Source organism: Procambarus clarkii, chromosome 4 (genome assembly GCF_040958095.1).
Source record: "Procambarus clarkii isolate CNS0578487 chromosome 4, FALCON_Pclarkii_2.0, whole genome shotgun sequence".
Taxonomy (NCBI): Eukaryota; Metazoa; Arthropoda; class Malacostraca; order Decapoda; family Cambaridae; genus Procambarus; species Procambarus clarkii.
Window position 1 is genome coordinate 39,167,249 of NC_091153.1, and position 21,180 is coordinate 39,188,428.

General features: G+C 44.8%; 1 protein-coding gene across 1 annotated transcript in view; it reads right to left on the bottom strand.

Moving 5' to 3' along the window:
* Window positions 1-21,180, bottom strand: part of kz (putative ATP-dependent RNA helicase kurz) — a 222,505-nt gene that overhangs the window by 90,887 nt on the left and 110,438 nt on the right. The window contains exons 8-9 of the mRNA XM_045732921.2: window positions 20,444-20,633; window positions 11,296-11,524 (exon numbers count right to left, since the gene is read on the bottom strand). Coding sequence (XP_045588877.2) covers window positions 11,296-11,524; window positions 20,444-20,633 — 419 coding nt within the window. The remainder of the gene's footprint in view (window positions 1-11,295; window positions 11,525-20,443; window positions 20,634-21,180) is intronic.

Below are 21,180 nucleotides of genomic sequence, written 5' to 3' on the forward strand. Positions count from 1 at the left end.
CTCAGGCAAAGCCCAAAGATGATAATACCACAACAGCCGTACAATTCTGTACAGTAATGAGCAATGTCAACGACTTGGATACAGAAATTGTTACAACAGCCATATTGCCTACTGCACAGCTAGAACTATGCAATCAAGGAATTTGTATTCCAACTAGAGGCTTTTTTGATCAAGGGTCACAGAAAACCTTTATCAGTAAACAGATGGCAGAAGATTTACAACTTAAATCTTCAAAGCAAGTATCTACCTCCATATCAGGGTTTTTTACTAATTCTGGTCGTAGAACCTTTCCAGTAGTAAAACTCAATGTCTGTCTAGGTACATCCCAAAGGACAGTAGAAGCCATAGTAGTTGATAAAATTCCTACTGAAATGGAAGTGACTGGTCTGACAGCAACTATTAAATTCCTGAAAGAAAAAGGAATCCAATTAGCAGATCCTCTACTCGATTCTGACCTCATAGGGGATATCGGAATCCTGATTGGAGCTGACTACTATCATCGATTCATTCTGGGATCAGAAGAATCTATGGGTATGAATATACTCAAATCAGCAGGAGGCATATTGATGACAGGACCTATACTAGATCTTGAACCTTCAACTCCTGAAAAATCACATCATACAGAAACTGTAATAGTGGCATGACTAGGCAAAGAACAGTCACCACTTAAAATCCCCCACATGATTGATGATGGATTGGAATCTGTACATCAATTGTGGGAACTTGATGCCATAGGAATAATTCCTGCACAACCAAGTCCTGATGATGTCTGTGCATACAATCAGTACTTAGAAACTGTACAGTACCATGATGGACAGTACTGGGTAAGGCTACCATGGAAAATAAACCATAAAACCTTACCTACCAATTATCACATGGCTTATAGTCAATTTAAATCGCAACTAGCAAAGCTAAGAAAAAGGCCTGAGCATTTAAAGCTCTATCATGAGATTATTGCTCAACAATTAAAGAATAAATTCATCGAAGTCGTGAAACATGACAATAAGCAAACAGGCCATTTTTTACCTCACATGGCTGTAATGAGAGAATCAAAAACGACTCCTTTACGGATAGTTTTTAATTGTAGCTCTAAATCTGGACCCCAAGGAACCAGTCTAAATGATTGTTTGCAAACAGGTCCAAGTCTAACTCAGAAATTGTATGACATACTGTTGAAGTTTAGACTTAACAAATATGCGTATTCAGCAGATATAAGTAAGGCCTTTCTCAGAGTTGGCTTGCAGGAAGAAGATAGAGACTTCACTAAGTTTCTATGGGTAGAGAACCCAGAAGATGTCAATAGTCCTGTAGTGACTTTCAGATTCTCATCAGTTCTTTTTGGCGCGACAAGCAGTCCATTTCTATTGCAAGCAACTCTAGATACTCATCTGAAGAAATCATCAAGTCCCTGTAAGACTGAAATCAGTCAAAATCTATATGTAGATAATTTTCAAGGGACAGTTAACAGTACTACTGAACTGTTACAATTATATCAAGAGGCCAACAAGGAGCTACAAGGTGCCAACATGCCACTACAATCTTGGGCCTCTAATAATGCAACATTGAATAATCAAATAGCAAGAGATTACCCTGAATATCACGTACCAGAATCACAAAAGGTGTTAGGCATGGATTGGGATTTAATCTCGGACACAATATCGATCAAATCTGTGCCAGTAAATTACAACATCACTACAAAAAGGGATTTGCTTTCACAAGTTAGCAAAGTATTTGACCCACTTGGTCTACTAAATCCTTTGACTATCAAGTGGCGTTTATTGGTGCAAGAAGCATGGAAGGCTAAGGTTGGTTGGGATGATCAACTACCAATCCAGTTACAAAAAGCTTGGATGGAAGTGGCTCAAGAACAAACTTTAGTTGAAAAGTTAATCTTTCCGAGACACATATTCGAGGAAAATGAAGAAGTATCACTACATGTATTCGCAGACTCGTCAGCCAAAGCTTTTGGAGCTTGTGCTTACTTAGTGACTTCTAATCAATCATATCTTATCACCTCTAAGGCCAGAGTCGCTCCATTAAAAAAGAGGACTTTGCCTCAGATGGAACTAACAGCACTGTTAACTGGCACACGCTTAGCAGTGCATATCAAACAAGTCTTGTCAACCATGAACATCAAAGATGTCATTATATGGTCTGACAATGAAGCTGTCTTACAATGGGTACGAAACGACAACTGTCCAACTCCATATGTAAAAAATCGCGTCTCGGAAATTAAAGAAATTTCCGCAGGCTTTCAATTGTTGCATGTACCAGCAAAGGATAATCCAGCTGATCTCTTATCAAGAGGTATGACATTTAAACAGTTTGCAAAGGCAGATATTTGGTTTCATGGGCCTCGATGGTTAGTGAATGGTAGTTGGCCTGAACAAAAGCCACACGTCATTACGACACAAACCATAACTACCACCAGGCAGCAAGCTCAAATATCAGTCTTGGATTGTATTCGTTACTCCTCGCTCATCAAATTAATCAATGTAACACAGAACGTGTTTCATTATCTCAGGAAAAAAGGTATAAAATACACTTTTCCAGATGCACTTCTCTATTGGGTAAGACAAGCCCAGAGAGAAACTTATGGGAATAACTATGAAAATCTTCCTCATAAGTTAAAACACAATCTCGGTCTGTGGATAGACCAAGAAAATCACAACATTCTGCGTTGTGGAGGGAGACTTAAACACGCAGATATCAATCTAGATACCGTGCATCCATGGCTTTTACCAAAAAATCATTGGATCACAAGGTTGATTGTGTTGCATACACATCAACAAATCATCAAACATGGAGGAGTGTTAGACACACTCACACAAATCAGACAGCAGTACTGGATTCCTCAGGGAAGACAGTCAGTCAAATCAATCTTGAAGAATTGCATGATATGCCGAAGGTACGATGCAAGAACTTGCTCTTATCCAGGGCCACCACCCCTACCAAAGGAACGAGTGGTCCATCTACAACCTTTCGAAACGACAGGAGTAGATTATACAGGAGCAATATATCTAACAGGGACTGCAGATAAGCAACCTATCAAGGCATACATCTGTCTGTTCACCTGTGCTACCACTAGGGCAGTACATCTAGAGGTAACACCCGATATGACTGCTCAATCATTTATTCAAGCTTTCCGCAGATTCGCAGCACGCCGATCATGCCCTAAGCTGATGATTTCAGATAACGGAGCAAACTTGGTAGCTGGAGAAGCATGTCTACGGGAAATCTGTTCCCATCCTGCAGTTACTTCCACACTGGAACAGCGTCATTGCAGATGGAAATTTATCCCTCCGAGAGCCCCATGGCACGGAGGATTTTATGAACGGTTAATAGGAACTGTAAAAAGATCCTTGAGAAAATCTCTACACCGTCAGAAAATCAATCTTCAAGAACTCCAGACAGTAATCACGGAAATAGAATCAAGGGTGAATAACCGGCCGTTGACTTACTTGTCTGAGGATCCTACTCAACATGAGCCATTAAGTCCTGCCCACCTAATGTATGGAAGACTTCTGACTCCAGTACCATCTCTAGTGGATGATGAGATCAGAGATCCCTCATATGTGGGTCAGAGCGAGTTGGTTCAGGGGTATAAGCATCTGTCTAGCATAATCCAAAAATGGAATGATGTTTGGACAAAAGAATATCTTACATCTCTACGAGAACATCACTATGGGGCCAATGTCCCACATAATATAGCTAATCTCCAACCTGGCGATATTGTCTTGGTAGACAGTGATGGCCCTAGGGCTGACTGGCCATTAGGTAAAGTTGTCTCAGTCCATCCAGATAGTCAGGGGATTTTGAGAATAGTCAAAATCCTGTCTAAAGGAACAACTTCCCTGAAGACATTGGACAAACTCATCCACATGGAATCAGTGAGCCAGCTGCAGTTAGATCCTGAGAGACCTCAAGACACTCTAACTCCACAAAACCCACAGACTCCTAACAGACACAATCGTCCACAACGGACAGCAGCACAAAAGTGCAAGCAAAATTTGCACTTGTATTATCAATCCAATGGAGAGTAAATAAATACATATGGTTACTATTGTCCTAAGTATTGGACTCTGTGCCAGTTCTCTCCCTCTGGAAGATGTGGGAAATTTTTACCCACCATATCTAATAATCATCTAAGAAATGTATAATTTCTATATCATATCTATATCATATCAAAATCATATCTAAATCGTATCAAAATCATATTAGAATCATTAAAGATTCATTATATAGCTTGATCCTGGATGACAATGGCACCATGAACACGTACGCAACAGGGGCCCCTTTGATGCCTACGTGACTTTGTACATGATTTCTCAAGGATCCAGAAGCTTCTAGAAGGATTTGTTAATTAAAAAACTATTGGAACATTGATTCAACATCCGGTAGGATTAAAAATCGAATCCTTAATAAGATTCAGTGGTACTTTCAAATACTACTTATAATCTTTAAATCTTATATCTAATTATATTATAATCACATCTTATTTCAATAATAAGTCTAGACTGTAAAAATAATCAATCAATATTCATAGAAGGCTACCGTGCACAGAGAGCATGGCAGGGCGATGGGGGGAGTGAAGCGCCCACCAACAAAGCCCGAGGCACTCCGCGTTTGTTTACAAATGAGTGAACAAGTGACTGATCCTTAGCGAACATTACCAGCTCAAGGACACCTTATCTAATATTTTTTATCGCCAGTGAATACTCTCTAGAACTGGGGGAGTACCTGGACAATATCTACAAGGAAAATCCTGGAACATTACATAAAATAAGAGTGTATAGTGGAGATCACGGTGACACGGTTTCCTCCACCTTCATTCTTTATCTTTATCAACTCATTCTTCTGCAACAGCAGGGACAATCACGTAGCAACGCTACCAGATCATCATACAGCAACGCTGTAGCAAAATATCGTGCCTAAACTCAACAAGAGAGAGTTAATCAGTCTGGCAAACTTGTCAGACAGGCACCCCGACTGGCAGAGAAGTATATTGAGGGTTATTTGGTGTATGATTGGCCAATTGTATGCTTGTGTAACTTTAATATCCTATAAATCTGTCTGTTGGTTAAAAAGCGAGGCTAAGCCTCACATTTCAGTAAGTTTATTAAAATTGTAGTGTAGCTGTGAATCTTATCCAAGCACTGAACCTCATGAGTGTCCATTCTGTCAGAAAAGAATTCAGCCTCAATAAGTAAAAACCTCACAAGTGTCCACAGTGTTGGAAGGGATTCAGTCAAGCTAACTGTATAAATTGAATATGTCTGCATATATATTTGAATATATAAATTAAGTTATCAATTGCTTGCTTAGTTAATTTTTAAGTTATCATATAAGTTCATTTAATTGAATATAATTAGTAGTTACTTAATAGTATTAAGACTACATTTAAGGTCTTTTATTATACTTTTACAATTTAATTAGTTGTTTATAGTATAAGTACATATTGGCTGTTAAGTTATGGTACTAGGTTAGACTATGTATGTTTAAATCTCTGATTTAAACAGAGCCAGTGTTCAGTCAGATAACTGAATTTATCAAATCTTATCCTTGTATAAGATACAAGCTGATGTGAGATCCCTGTCTACAGGTGGATTGGAACTTCTATCAACATAGTCATTCACCCCACCTGTCCCTTACAGCCCACAGTCTGTCATTAGGAAAAGAGGATCTAGGATTTACAACCCTAGCTAGAGATTTTAGTTGAATTAATTTGCAGACAGTAAATTTTTAATTTAGTTCAGTACAAGTCCCTGGTAGTCTCCTCTTATATCAATCCCAGCAGGTTTTTCCCACAACATTCAAGACACCCAAGGGAATCGACAGGGTTGATAAGGACAGGCTATGGAACACAAGGGGCACACGCACTAGGGGACACAGGTGGAAACTGAGTACCCAAAAGAGCCACAGATAATTTTTTTTTTTTTTTTTTTTTTTTTTTTTTTTTTTTTTTTAAGTGTCAGAATGGGAACGGGAAAGCACTAGGAAGTAATGTGGCGACTCCTCACACAAGTAACGAGGCTGACCCCTATACAATGTCACATGTAGACATGACAGAGCCCAAGAGGCACAGGATCCGATACACCTGTTGATGGACGGTTGAGAGGCAGGACCAAGGAGCCAGAGCTCAACCCCCACAAGCACAACTAGGTGAGGACATATATTGTAAAAGCACAAGCCGCCGACTAGTGGCAAAGAGCACTACGCCGGCCAGGCAAAGAAGGCACAAAACTGCATCAAAAGGCCCACCTCGACAGCAAAACCACAAAGTCCCAGCACAACCACAACATGTGCCAAGACCCAAAAAGCTCAGTCTGCAAGCCAGGAAGACCCCGGAACCCCAAAAGGCAGAACCGGGTCACACAAGGAAACAAAGTCCCCTGAACCCACAAAAGGGGGCCCAAGAGGAAGAAACCTCCAGAACGAAACCAAGGAACCCAAAGGAACCCAGAATCGAACCAGGGGGAGCCCAAACCACCACATTTGCTGGCGGAGAACACCACTAAAAGGCAAAGCACAGACCCCAGCAGAACGCCCTGGGAAAACGGTCCCAACAGACCAAAAACCGAGGGGCAAGGTGTGGGAGCAAGCATACCAGCCAGGGGCACTGAGCCTAAACCCAGAGGCTCAGACCCAAAATCAACACCCAAACGTTCCCAGAGGAACAGGCAACGGCAAGAAAACACCAGAAAAACAAAGAAACGACAACAGGAGAACAAAAACCCTGCAAATTTTTTGAAAACTCACCAGAGACGCTCGCTCGCACACCCAGACGCATGTAAACAAACCGCAACGCCGCCCTGGTGGCCATGCCGTGAAATCGGCAGACGAAAATGGCCGCCAGCAGGGGCTGTGACTGACGCTTAATACACAAAAACACGCCAGCAAATGTGGGAAGCTAGCAGACTGGAAGGGCGAAAAACGACGCCCAACAGCAGAAAAACCCCTGAAGGGGCAAAACTGCCCCAGAACTGCTAGCAGGCAACCCCCACAGCCCCAGGAACCAACAACAGAGGCCCCGGGGCAGAGCCGTCCTCCAAGCCCTCCGCCCTTAAAGAAAAGCAAGAGCCCATGGGAAAGGCAACAAGAAAGGGCCGCTGGTAAGACCCAGAAGCCTTGGCAGGAGGCACAGGCTCAAACCTCCGTCCCCAACCCGAACGGGGCATCCCCCGAAAACCGCCCGAGTCTCTGCCGCAACTGAACCCCGCCCCGACCCCGAAACCCGCAGACGGTCCGGAGCCGGGAACATGGAGAGAAGGGGCGAGCAGCACCTAACCAAACGGGGCGGCCACGGGGCATTCGAGTGGGAAACCAACCTAGCATGTTGCAGCAACCTAACCTAGCTTGCAACACGGATGCCGCCTGTACTCTGAACAGTAATAACATCAGGAGAGTACTGGAGAACAAGCAGAGAATCACTCGCAAGACTCCGGGACAAGGTGTCAGTGACCCAACAGGCAGCATGACGGAGGTAAAAATGGCGACTGTCACCCGGAGACAAGGGAACAGCAACCAACGATCCCGTTCAAGACGGGATGGAACCCGGAAGACACATTCAATGGTCCCCCGAGCCCAGACAGGGGTTTCCAGGGCCCGTAGGGTAACAACTACGGGAAGCCCGGGCAAGGTGTTGCTAACCAGTTAAGAAACCCAAACATAACAAGAGGGTAGATTATAGCACTGAAAACCCCTGAGACGTGTACAAGCACGGGGGCCTAGCAGAGGGCCGCCAAACACTACCAGTGGAACTATAACCACCTTAGGCAGACCCCCACCAAGCAAGAAAATGAAAAACAAAAGAAAAACCCCGCAAAAGTACACCGTCTCCAGAGGCAACAGAAACCGGCCGCCGCTTAGGTGGCAGGCTGCGCAACACCTTGACGCCCTAACCAGCACAATACCAAACCCTACCCAGGGCCAAACAAGGGCCCCAAGCCCCAGCTGGCCCCAAGGGCGAGGCAAATGCCGAGCAGCAAGAACCTCTACGGGAATGGTTCCCGAACGCCCCAGGGAAGATAACCCTGTTACGCAAGGGCAGTACTCACAGGGCGCTTAGGGAAGTCAGCCACTAAGCACATGCAGCCCCGGCACTGATGAAGTACTCCTGGCCACCGCACACCACAACACACGGCAGTGAACGCCACACAAGGCAAACACCGCCTAGGAAACTGAGGCCAGAGAAGCGTCAATCCCGGTTGACATTAGCGAACGAACTGGAGCTTGGCAGCCGGCGCGGTAGGTCCGGGGCTCCCCCCTCCCCCTCCCGGGGTGGGGAGGGCTGCGCGGACGATCGGCGCGGCAGTAAAGTGTGATGTTTGCTTGTTTGCTTGTTTCCTTGGGATTGTAGGGAGTTTTCTACCTCTCTGTTCGGTTTTTGTTGTAGTTTCTTACCATGTGGGGTTTGTTTTGTTACGCCTACCTTTCTGGGTGCCTAACCCCGGTCGATGGCAGATAAGGAAAACCCCCAACCATATGGGGTTTTCCAGGGCCATTGCTCCCTGAAACCTCTCTGAAGGGGCCAGGTTCTGGCGCTGGTCCCTGGTAGGTCTGAACTCCTTAGCTAATGTCCCGGTCTAACATAACATACATTAGCCCGATAAGCTCCAGGGAGCCGTAGGGGCTCCCCACAGAAAAACGCGAAACCGCATTCCGCAGGAGCAGCTCGAACAGCTTCAGTAATGCAGATGACGCACAAACCAGCGAGGGCAACGCACCAGACCCAGAGGTGGCCCCCCAAGCTCCTCCACATCCAACTCAAGCCAATCTGAGGACAGCTCAAGGAGGGAGAAGAAACGCAGGGCTGAAGCCAGCAGGCCACATGTACGTAAATCCTCCGCGACCAATGCAGCTGAAAGGGAAGAACACTTCACATGAAGCTGCATCACACCAGCATCCCGCGGAAGGGCAGTGGCGAACAAACACGCACTGAGATGCTCAAATTTGCCCCCCAGGAAAACCTGCAATGCCACCTGAGACTCCCACCACTCAAGTGTGCGGGACCAACAGAACGTATGCCAAGGCTCCAACGAGAAGAGCAGGCAGTCTGCTAACCAGGACGTCTCTGGAACTTCATAACAAACCCAGTACGGACACAAAAATCCATACACAAAGGAACGCGGATCCATCACGATAGCATAATCCGGGTCACGCAGGAAGTAAGCCACAAGGGTTTCCCACACCACATGTGACGGGGCGTGGGAAGCCAAAAACCTCCGGAAGGACGGAACCGAGAAATCTACAGGATCAATGAACCGAACCCAAGGAGAAGTAGACGCCAAATCCAATTCGTACGAAGGAGGGAGAAAAAAAGAACCCCTCTCTTTGTAACACCAAGCCCCACTCTGAAGGTACAAAAACCCAGGCGGGGTCCAATGCCCCCAATTCAACTCCTCCCCTGCCCCGGGAACCTCACCCCGAAGATGCAGGGGCCGAGCTGTCCTCCAAATCCCCTGCCACTAAAGAAAAGACAGTACCAGCCAAAAAATGCAGGAATGAACAGGGGCCCACTGGTCAGACCCAGAAGCTCCAACTGGAGGACTTGGCTCGAATACCTGTGCCGCCATCCCGGAAGGGAACTCCCCGAGACTGCCCGAGTCTCAACACCAACAAAACCCTGCCCTGACTCCAAAACCCTCAGATGTTTCGGAGCCAGAAGCAAGGAGGGGAGGAAGGGGGGGGATCAGATGAACAACCGAAGGGAAAGGACAAGGTAGGGAAGACAGAATCCAAGTCGGAGCGACTCCAACCCCAAAGTTCGGGTCCCTATAACCAAAACAGAGCAGTCTCGGGGCACCCGGGGCAACAAAGAATCTATCACGTTGCAGCAACATAAACTGAGCATGCAACACCTCTGCTGCCTGCACCCCTCATATCATGTGTAGAAGCTTGGGTGAACTGGAGCAAGTACAAGGAACAAACATCACACAACTCTGGGTCAAATGAATCACCGACCCGACATGCAGCATGGCAGGGAGACAACTGGTGATTGTCACCCTGAGACAACTGGTGATTGTCACCCTGTGACAAGGGGACAGAGCAACTCATCAACCTCGCAAGAAGCGAGAGGGGACTCAAAGGTTGCATTCATCGGACCAAAGAGCCCCCGTGGGGTTTCCCAAGCCCCTTAGCCTTGGTAACATGCTAAGGGAAGCCCAGGCAAGGTACTGCAAACCGGCGCCCAAGACTAGCGAGCAAGCTTCTAAAAGCTGAACCCCCCAGGACGTGTCCACTCACAGGGGCCTAGTAGGGGATACCACCAAGAAGACAGATATGGATATATAAACCCGGCATTACATGGATATTTTGTAAACAAAAAAAGAAAAACGCCGCAAAAGGACAATGTACCCGGGTGGAACTACTGTAGCCGGCCGCTATAGTAGGTGAAAACTAGCTGTACCCTACCCTACTCCGCGCCCCTACCAGTGACGACCCCCTTAACCCAGAAGCAAACGAGGGCAACAAAAACCCCAGCTGACTCCAAGGGCAGCCAATTACTGAGCAGTAAAAGATACAACAGAGGTAGATCCCAATTCAACTTGTGGAAGGTGGCCCCAAGCCCCAAGTGCAGTACTTACTGGGCACCTAGGGAAGGAAACCTTAGGCGCATGCAGCCCGAGTACTATAGAATATTACTCATGGCTCATACACCACCTGTAGAAACAGACCACACCACAAGGCACAGAAACTAAGACCAAAGCAGGAGCCAGAGGCACAAGACTTGCCAGTATCACATCAGCCAAGAACTGACAGTTCAATTGCCGGTACGAGGGTCTGGGGCTCCCCCTTTTTCCTTCCAGGAAGGCGGGGTTGTATAGACAGCGGTGCAGCAACGTGATGATGTCATGCTTGTTTGCTAATTTTCTATATATCTATTTTTCTTCTATATCAATGGCAGATATAGAATGCTCCCAATCACATGGCGGTTTCTATAGGCCATTGCTTCTCGTGCCTCTCTGAGAGGGCCAAATTCTTGCTCGTGGTCCTTGGTAGGCGAGAACTCCATGTACTTTCACTGAAGCCAGAAAGTTAATAATTACATATTAGCCTGGATAGCTCCGGGGACCCGACGGGGTTCCCCCTGGAAAATATATATAACACAAGTGCCAGCACACACAAGCAATTATGCTCTATTTGTTATACAGTTTACATATAAATAATCAGGCTCTTTTCCTTGCAAAGAAAATTAAAACTAATACATTAAGCTTCAATTAATTAAAATGTCTTATATAAAAACATATGCCTGCCTCTTGAGAACACAAAAAGTTCACCGGAAAAAATTCCTACCATCTGTTGCCTTTCAGGAGGCAACATGGAATACATGGGCAAAACCCAAAGGGGTTGTTCTGGCTCATCATGCTCCCCAAACTTCATCCTGCTGGACATTGCATCATCATCATCGACATCATCCAAATCCAAATCGCTGTCACCAAAATCCACAGCCCCTCGGTCCTCTAGGTCTGCTATGTTACCTGCCAGGTCATCCTCTGCATCATCAGGCAAGGCAGATATGAAACTGAAATAATGAGAACAATTTAAGCAACATTCTCCAATAAATTTTGAAAAAATGTTCTCTGCTATATTCCTGACATTATCAGTACAGTAGTCACTTCCAGCATCAGATAATATATATCTAAAATGAAATGTCCATGTCGGTCTGTACAAAATTGTAGGCCAAATGCTTGGGGCTAGTCTCACCCAACCTTACAGGATGACAGGTGAGGAATAGGGTACCACCACAGTGTGATCTGAGTTGGTCCCATTGCTCCCATTATAAAGAAGTCCAGTTCCATAATGACCCCTTGACATCAATTACTAAGATGAAAGTTGGCTGGCAAAGTCCCTAGAATTTCATTTTTTTTATTCACCTTGTAAATAAGTGGCCTTCCCCACTATGCAAACATTTGTTTTACATACGTTTTTCCAAATTAACATTCTCTCAAGTTCAACCTGTTCCCCCTTCATGCTTAAAAATCCTTGTTCAAACTTGCCGGAGCATCCTAGGTATGTCTGGGATGCAACAAAAAAGTCTGCATGGCCCAATAGGGAAGGTGGGGGTATGTCAAATCATGCACAAAACTTTTTGGCAGCTTATTTTTCAATTCTCTAAACTGTATATAACATTTGGTTAGTATATATTAGCTCAGAGTGTGTTGTGTTAGGCTTAGTTGGATTACATTAGGTTTGTTTTGGTAAGATTAGGTTATGTTGCATTAACTTAGGTTGGTTTTAAAATAAGTTGGCAAACCTTCATGTACCCACCTAGTTGTGCTTGCGGGGGTTGAGCTCTGGCTCTTTGGTCCCGCCTCTCAACTGTCGATCAACCGATGTACAGATTCCTGAGCCTACTGGGCTCTATCATATCTACATTTGAAACTGTGTATGGAGTCAGTCTCCACCACATCACTTCCTAGTGCATTCCATCTGTTAACTACTCTGACACTGAAATAGTTCTTTCTAACACCCCTGTGGCTCATTTGGGTACTCTGTTTCCACCTGTGTCCCCTTGTTCACGTACCACCCATGTTAAAACAGTTTATCCTTTCCAACCCTGTCAATTCCACTGAGGATTTTGTAGGTAGTGATCATGTCTCCCCTCACTTTTCTGTCTTCCAGTGTTGTGAGGTACATTTCACACACCCTTTCCTCATAGATCATGCCTCTTAGTTCTGGAACTAGCCTAGTGGCATACCTCTGAACTTTTTCCAGCTTCGTCTCGTGCTTGACAAGGTACGGGCTCCATGCGGGGGCCGCATACTCCAGGATTGGTCTTACATATGTGGTATACAAGGTTCCGAATGATTCCTTACACAGGTTCTTGAAGGCAGTTCTGATGTTAGCCAGCCTCGCATATGCTGCAGATGTTATTCTTTTTATGTGGGCTTCAGGAGACAGGTTTCGCGTGATATCAACTCCTAGATCTTTCTCTCTGTACATTTCATGAAGTACGTCATCTCCCATTCTGTATCCTGTGTCTGGCCTCCTGTTTCCACTGCCTAGTTTCATTACCTTACATTTACTCAGGTTGAACTTTAGTAACCATTTGTTGGACCATTCATTCAGTTTGTCTAGGTCCTCTTGTAGCCTCAATCTTCCTCCGTCTTAATGACTTTTGCGTCATCAGCAAATAATGAGAGGAACGATTTTTATACCCTCAGGGAGATCATTTACATATATATACCAGAAACAGTGTAGGTCCAAGGACTGAACCCTGCAGGACTCCACTGGTGATGCATTGCCACTTTGAGACCTCACCCCTCACAGTGACTCACTGTCTTCTGTTGCTTAGGTACTCCCTTATCCAATGGAGTACCTTCCCTTTCACTCCTGCCTGCATCTCCAGCTTTTGCACTAGCCTCTTTGTGTGGTACTGTGTCAAAGGCTATCTGGAAATCCAAAAATATGTAGTCTGCTCACCCCTCTCTTTCTTGCCTGATTTTTGTTGCCTGGTCATAGAATTCAATTAATCCTGAGAGGCAGGACTTGCCATCCCTGAACCCATGTTGATGTTGTGTTACAAAGTTCCTTCGCTCCAGATGTTCCACTAGCTTTTTTTGCACAATCTCCTCCATCAACTTGCATTATATGCAAGTTAGGGGATACTGGCCTGTAATTCGGTGCCTCCTGTCTATCCCCCCCTTCTTGTATATTGGGACTACATTAGCCATCTTCCAAATTTTTGGCAATTCCCCTGTTACCAGTGATTTGCTATACACTATGGAAAGTGGCAGGCACAGTGCTTCTGCTCCTTCCTTTAGAATCCAAGGGGAGATTCCGTCTGGGCCTATAGTCTTTGTCACATCCAACTCTAGCAAGAGCTTCCTTACATCCCGACTGGTAATCCCAAACTCTTCTAGTGGTACCTGGTTAACTATTCCCTCTCTTATCTCTGGCACGTCTCCTTGCTCTAATATGAAGACCTCCTGGAATTTCTTATTCAGTTCCTCGCACACTTCCTTGTCGTTTGTAGTGAATCTGTCTGCCCCTATCCTAAGTTTTATTACCTGTTCCTTCACTACTGTTTTTCTCCTGATGTGGTTGTGCAGTAATTTAGGTTAAGTCTTTGCCTTGCTTGCGATGTCATTTTCCTATTGCCCTTCTGCCTCTCTTCTCACCCTGACATATTCATTCCTGGCACTCTGGTATCTTTCTCTGCTCTCAAGTGTCCTGTTATTTTTATAGTTTCTCCATGCCCTTGTATTTCGTTACTTAGTTAGACTACATCTCTGATTAAACCATGGGTTTCTCATCTGCATTTCATTTTTTTCCTTTTGAACTAGGACCAACTTGACTGCTGCCTCCTTACACTTGTGTGTGATGTAGTCCCATCATGTCTTGGGCCGTCTTTCCCCCAAGCTCTGTTTCCCATGGTATATCTGTCAGGAATTTTCTTATTTCCTCATAGTTTCCCTTTCAGAATGCCATCCTTTTGTTTTCAGTGCCCTTCCTTGAGTTCATTAACCCTTCTTCGACCAGATACTCAAACGTCAGTACACTGTAATCGCTCATTCCTACTGGGGCCTTGAAACTGATTTTCCTTATGTCGGAATCATTAAAGTGAAGACTAGGTCGAGTCTCGCTGGTTCATAGTTGCCTCTCATTCTTGTGGGTTCCTTGACATGCTGGCTTAAAAAGTTTTCTGTCGCTACCTCCAATAGTTTAGCTCTTCATGTATCCACACCTCCATGAGGTTCTTTGTTTTCCCAGCCTATCCTTCCGTGATTGACATCCCCCATGATGAGCAGATGGGATCTGTTTCTACAGGCAGCAGCGGCTGCCCTCTCAATATAGTGTTAACTGCCATGTTGTTGTTGTCATACTCTTGCCTGGGTCTTCTGTCATTTGGTGAAGGTTATATATCACTGCTACTACTACTCTTAGCCCTCCCATCGTCATGGTGCCTGTTATGTAGTCTATGAACCCCTGCAGCCCGGGATATCCATCTCCTTGAAACTCCATTCCTTTCTTGTTAGTAGGACCATTCCGCCTCCTCTTCCTTCCCTATCTTTCCTCATTACTGTGTAGTCCTAGGGAAATGCCACATTCGTTATGATTCCTGAGAGTTTTGTTTCCGAGTCCAAATTACATCCGAGTTCACTTCTTGTGCTCTTTCTCTTAGTTCACTTCCTTTGCTTATAATCCCATCTATATTCGAGTACATCACTTTGAAACTGACTCTCTTCTGTCCTTCCTCAGTTTCTGTTGATTCTCTGATAGTAGGGAAACAGGGAGGGTTCGGGCTGAGAGGGCATGGGAAGGGAAACCTGGGGGATCTGGGGTGAGTGGGGGCTGGGAAGATCTGGAATGGGGAGGGTGGTGGTGGGAGGGAGGGCTTGGGTGTGAGGGGGAGAAATGAGGGCTAGGGGGGGGGGGGATGTACATCACGTGTACAATGTGACGTGTATCTGTGAAGACCAATGCTGTGTCAGTCAGCATTTTCTCCTGGCCAGACTAGCCAGTGATGTGTTTTCTTTGGACTTTATCAAAGAAAATACCATTAACAATGGCCAGTAAAAAGAGAAAGTGTGTTGGTAATGCACCACTGCCAAGGGGTGGAAAAAATATCAGAGATTGCATACATTTATGGCATGAGCTGCAACAAAATTGCAACTGCCAGAGATCAAAGAATTCACACTGCCTCAAGTGCAAAGGGTTGTGTACAATATGAACAACTGAATGAATTTTGCCACCTTGTACATTCATGTGCATGGTCCTTAACTGTTTGATTATGCAGCTAGGATGGCCATGTTTGATGTCATCAGACAAATCATGACATGAACATTCCAACAATCCTATGACGGCTATTATACATCGATTTTGGAATGTAACACAGTTAGCAGTAGTTCAGCTATCTGAATACATATTATTTAGGATTGTGGCAGAACTTGAAGAGTCAAGAGATAGTTTGGTGTAGTGGAAAGAGTGTTTGATAATTGGTGAGGTCACTTATATTTCTAGGGACTGCCTGAGGGTACAGGCCAGGTCAGACCCACTAGGTGTGAGTCACGTATGTGCCTTTCCAGCTTCTGGAAGATTCTGGCTTCTTTCCTAATGGGAAATGAAGCTGCTCTGTAATTGGTCCATTATGATAACTGTCACTCTATTGGTTTATACATCTCTGTCTAGCAAACAAAAGGATGTGCACAGCATGCTGCTTCTGTCGTTCTGTTGGTGATAATAAAGGTATGGGAGCCGGTCGGCCGAGCGGACAGCACGCTGGACATGTGATCCTGTGGTCCTGGGTTCGATCCCAGGCGCTGGCGAGAAACAATGGGCAGAGTTTCTTTCACCCTATGCCCCTGTTACCTAGCAGTAAAATAGGTACCTGGGTGTTAGTCAGCTGTCACGGGCTGCTTCCTGGGGGTGGAGGCCTGGTCGAGGACCGGGCCGCAGGGACACTAAAGCCCCGAAATCATCTCGAGATAACCTCAAGATGTGAAATTCCAAGTGCTGGTTTCCGACTTGGCCAAGGAAGGAAAGTATAACTTCTCACCTGACAGCCATTGAAAGTTATCTATCACTTATCCATGTGTATCCAGTTTGGGCTAAAAGCAGAATCCAGAAACTGCTTAACTTATCTTGGAATTCATCTACTCAGCTACAGGCGATGACCTTCCCATGAAATTCATCTACTCGGCTACAGGTGATGAATGGTGTTATCCTCTGACAGCATTGATTATACCATTGCAATTGGTCGCACGTGACATCACATGCAGGCAAGTCCCATGGCAATGGAGCACACTTAACACAGACATGAACAGTGACGACGCAATTACATGGGTGACTAGGCTATCATGCGGTGTGCCAATACAAACGTAGTCACGTGGGCAGCGAACACTACACATTCACAATACAGTCCAAGTCCTTCTCTCTCATATATTTTGGCTCATGATTCATGATAACAAATTATCCTAGTCACTTGCAGAACTAAAATATCAAGAGTTTAAGCTAGACACTTATGTGTCTTGCTGTAATAATGATGATTCCACTAATATACAATGTTGCAACAGTCAATTACTTCTGTTAACACTTCGATCACATGGGAATCAGTAGGCTTAATCCTTTCCCTTCTAAGGTTCCTCTATGCAGTCTCTATAGTCTTGTTATAGAGACTGCATAGAGGAACCTTAGAAGGGAAAGGATTAAGCCTACTGATTCCCATGTGATCGAAGTGTTAACAGAAGTAATTGACTGTTGCAGCATTGTATATTAGTGGAATCATCATTATTACAGCAAGACACATAAGTGTCTAGCTTAAACTCTTGATATTTTAGTTCTGCAAGTGACTAGGATAATTTGTTATCATGAATCATGAGCCAAAATATATGAGAGAGAAGGACTTGGACTGTATTGTGAATGTGTAGTGTTCGCTGCCCACGTGACTACGTTTGTATTGGCACACCGCATGATAGCCTAGTCACCCATGTAATTGCGTCGTCACTGTTCATGTCTGTGTTAAGTGTGCTCCATTGCCATGGGACTTGCCTGCATGTGATGTCACGTGCGACCAATTGCAATGGTATAATCAATGCTGTCAGAGGATAACACCATTCATCACCTGTAGCCGAGTAGATGAATTTCATGGGAAGGTCATCGCCTGTAGCTGAGTAGATGAATTCCAAGGAAAGTTCATCACCTAGCTAATGAGGTGTAGATGTGTCAGAATGAATGTTAAGGGCCAGCCAATATATACAAGTGTTAAAAGCCTTCACTCTCAGGTTGTTACCTCGATTGATTGCAAGGAATCGACCGCTTGGTTAAGCATGACTTAATCACTGTCTGGAACGGACAGAGGGCCATTAGCCAAGGAAATGTGTAATATTACCTTGGCTAACTACCACATTCTACACAAAGCAGGCAGCTTAGAATGTGGCCGCTACCTCCAAGAGCACAGGTGCATACTGCTTGGGTAAAGCTGCCAGCAGACACCAAAGCACCTGCACCAGACCCAGAGCCGAGCATCTCAATGTCCTCATGGAGCCACTCGAGAGCGAATCTCCACAACAGCCTGAAACTACAAGACCAAAGCCAGATGTAACAAACTCAAAAGTCTTCTGCCATACAGGACCCAAACAGCAAAGGCACTTGAACATGGAGCTTCATGAAGTCCACATCCTGGGAAAGAGCAGGATAATGCAGGAAGATATTGCGTGGTACAAAAGAACGGTTGCACAATAACACCTGAAGCAAAGTTGCCACCTCACGCTCTCAGGCATGCGAGAATGACAAAAGCTGTGTCAAGCCCCGAGGGAGAACAGAGGATTGCATGTTAGCCATGATGATTCTGTGACTTTATGATGAAACCAAAAGGTGGAAGATGACTCTCACTCAAAAGAGGAAGGGTTCTTCATACAGGCATACTCCAGGTCATGCAGGATGTACTTAAAACAGATCCTCATGAGCTACTGATGGACTGACATGAGAGGAAGGAAACCTCTAAAATGACAATTCCGACGAGCCTAAAGGCACTGGAAAATGCACAGTGAGGGGTAGCCATATTCAAATCAAAATCACACAACGCAGGGGGATACGAAAATCTTTTCCCCTTGAAGCAATAGGCCTTCATCCAAAGAGACAAAGGTCCACGTGGGGTCCAAGGTAATCGAAGGGCCCTTATCTGACTACCTCTATGCCCCGGGAACCAATTATGAAGGTCCCATGGCAGAGCCTGCATCTTCGCCTACCAACCGGAATAAAATAGCAGAGTCCAAGGAAGAGGTTTCAAAAGAAGGGACAGACTGGAAAGAAAATCCCAAAACCTCGTCAGGACCAGCAGGCTCAACTGCCTCCATGCCTGAATTGGAAGCAGCTGCCTCTGGAGACAGCCAAGCCTCAAACTCGCACAAGGCAAGAATGGATTCGAAGGGAATATCCATTGGACAACTGAAGCCATAGGTTCTTTTCAGGGCCTGAATGTTAAACCAAGCAGGACACCCAGGTACTGGGGATGCTATGCCGGACCTTAAAGTTAGCCAACACAGTCTGGGCTACACAGCTGTGAAGGCGCCAACCTTACCATGCCATATATACACGCTTGTGAACCACCAGAGTGCCCCACCAGCCAATGCTTGCTCCTGTCCTGGGTCAAGACAAGAGCAGTAATGAGACCCATGACTCACCCAAGGCAAGTGCCACCCCAAACAAGAAGAACTCCTGAACACACCAGAGAATAGAATACTGGCAGTACAGGGGTAGCATTAGAGAGCTCTCAGGGAAGGCAGCCCTGAGCACTTGCAGCCCTAAACACTAAAAAACAGGCCAATGCTACACCAGTGTACAAAACAAAGCACACAGAAGTGGTGCAGTGTCATCTGCTTCATGTACTCTTTGTGAGGGAGGGCCAGATTCTGGTTCTGGCCCCCCAGTAGTCCAAACTCAACTCCACAGCTGATGCAATTCAATAGTTAGAGGCCATCTCGGTGAGATAGCTTCAGGGAGCCACAAGACGATCCCCTGAGAAAAGCCAGCCATATCCTAGGAATAGTCAAACAAAACTTTGACTTCAAGGAAAACAAGATAGTTATTCAACTGTATAAATCTCCAGTGTGCCCCCCGCTTGGATTATTGTATCCAAGCATGGAAACCTCATCTTCAGAAAGACTTCTGCTTTGGAGAAAGTTCAACACTGGGCGACAAATATCTTTCCTGAACTAAGTTGACTCTCTTATCAGGAAACATTGATGGCCATATAGCTAAAAACACTATTATTAATCAGATTATTATTAATCACCGCACTCCAATATTAATCAGTCCTAACTGTGACAGGGCTGATTATAAAAACTGTATAATACTGAACAATTTAGTGGATATTCATCCTGATCAATTCTTCAAAGGGTTTGATAAAACCATCACTCCTTGTTCAGGTTACAAGCTCAACAAGCCACGATGCAGGACAGAACACAGGAGATGCTTTTTCACTAATGGGGTTATAAACCCATGAAACTGCCTACCTGCCAAAGCCATAAATGCTAAAACACTGCTGAAATTTAAGATCCAGCTCGATAAAATCATACAGACAAATAGGGGGACACTTGACAAGACACTGGCTTCCTGTCCTCATCAAGGCCCACAGAGAGGTGGAGGCCTTTAGGTAAAATTTGCTTGAAAATACCTGGACATTGAAAGCCTCTACTCATCAACTCCACAGAGCTGCTGCAACGAAAATAATTGCACATTTATAGGGAAAAATAAGAGCACCGAGTTGAATGAAATGCCTTTCTTTGACTAGCATCTCAGTAGGTTACTTGAGCCATAGCACCAGACCTCGCAAGTTCATGAGGTGATATACATCCCTGCTGTGGTGACGACACTGATACATACACAAAGGCTTTCTTAAGACATCATCACACAGAAACCAAACAAAAATGATTAGTAACCACATGGAAAGCCATATAATATTACTGCTGGGGATATCAAATAACTTTGAAACACTTACTTTTCAAGTTTTACTTCAGGTAAAATTATCTTTTTAGGTGTAGGTTCCTTTTCTGCTTTCTTCATAGCCTTAATTTCAAGCTTTTTCCTTCTGTATCCACTAACATTTGTTTGCTTTTCATCTTTGCTGTTAGTTCGCATGGGGAATGTGGCATGTAACTTGCGAACCAAGTTATTCACTTCCTGCTGACCTGCAAAATTTGTAAAGTTTAGAAGTTTATTTTTATATATAAAACAATCAACATTAATTTTTATTAAGAATTTGAATTCTTCTTTTCACATCCAAAATGCATTCATGACCATTCAGAACTGCTCACATAAGACCTGAAGCATTAACAAATTGTCAGAAGAATGAAAATGACTAGGTACCATGCCATGAAGCTAATACTAAAGCAATGATACCTGCTCAAAAACAAAATAGAGCAGATGGATGACAGACACGGTAGTGGTTGTCAGTTGCCTTGATCCAATAGTGGAATCTGATTGACATGTGGCAGCTAGTTTATTTGCAGTTTACAGAGATAACTGGCTCTTCTTGTGTTGCCATTTAATGCTAGAAGGATTTGTTGAGCATTTTGATCTGCTTTTTAGCATCACAGTGCACAGTACCTATCTGTGGGGTGATTGAGCTTAATCACAGCCCATTGGAGCTTAACTCTCCAATCTCCCAATCCCTAAACTCTTGAGGGGCAAGACCACGTGAAACAAAATCCCTGTAGCGGTGGAGTTCAACATCAA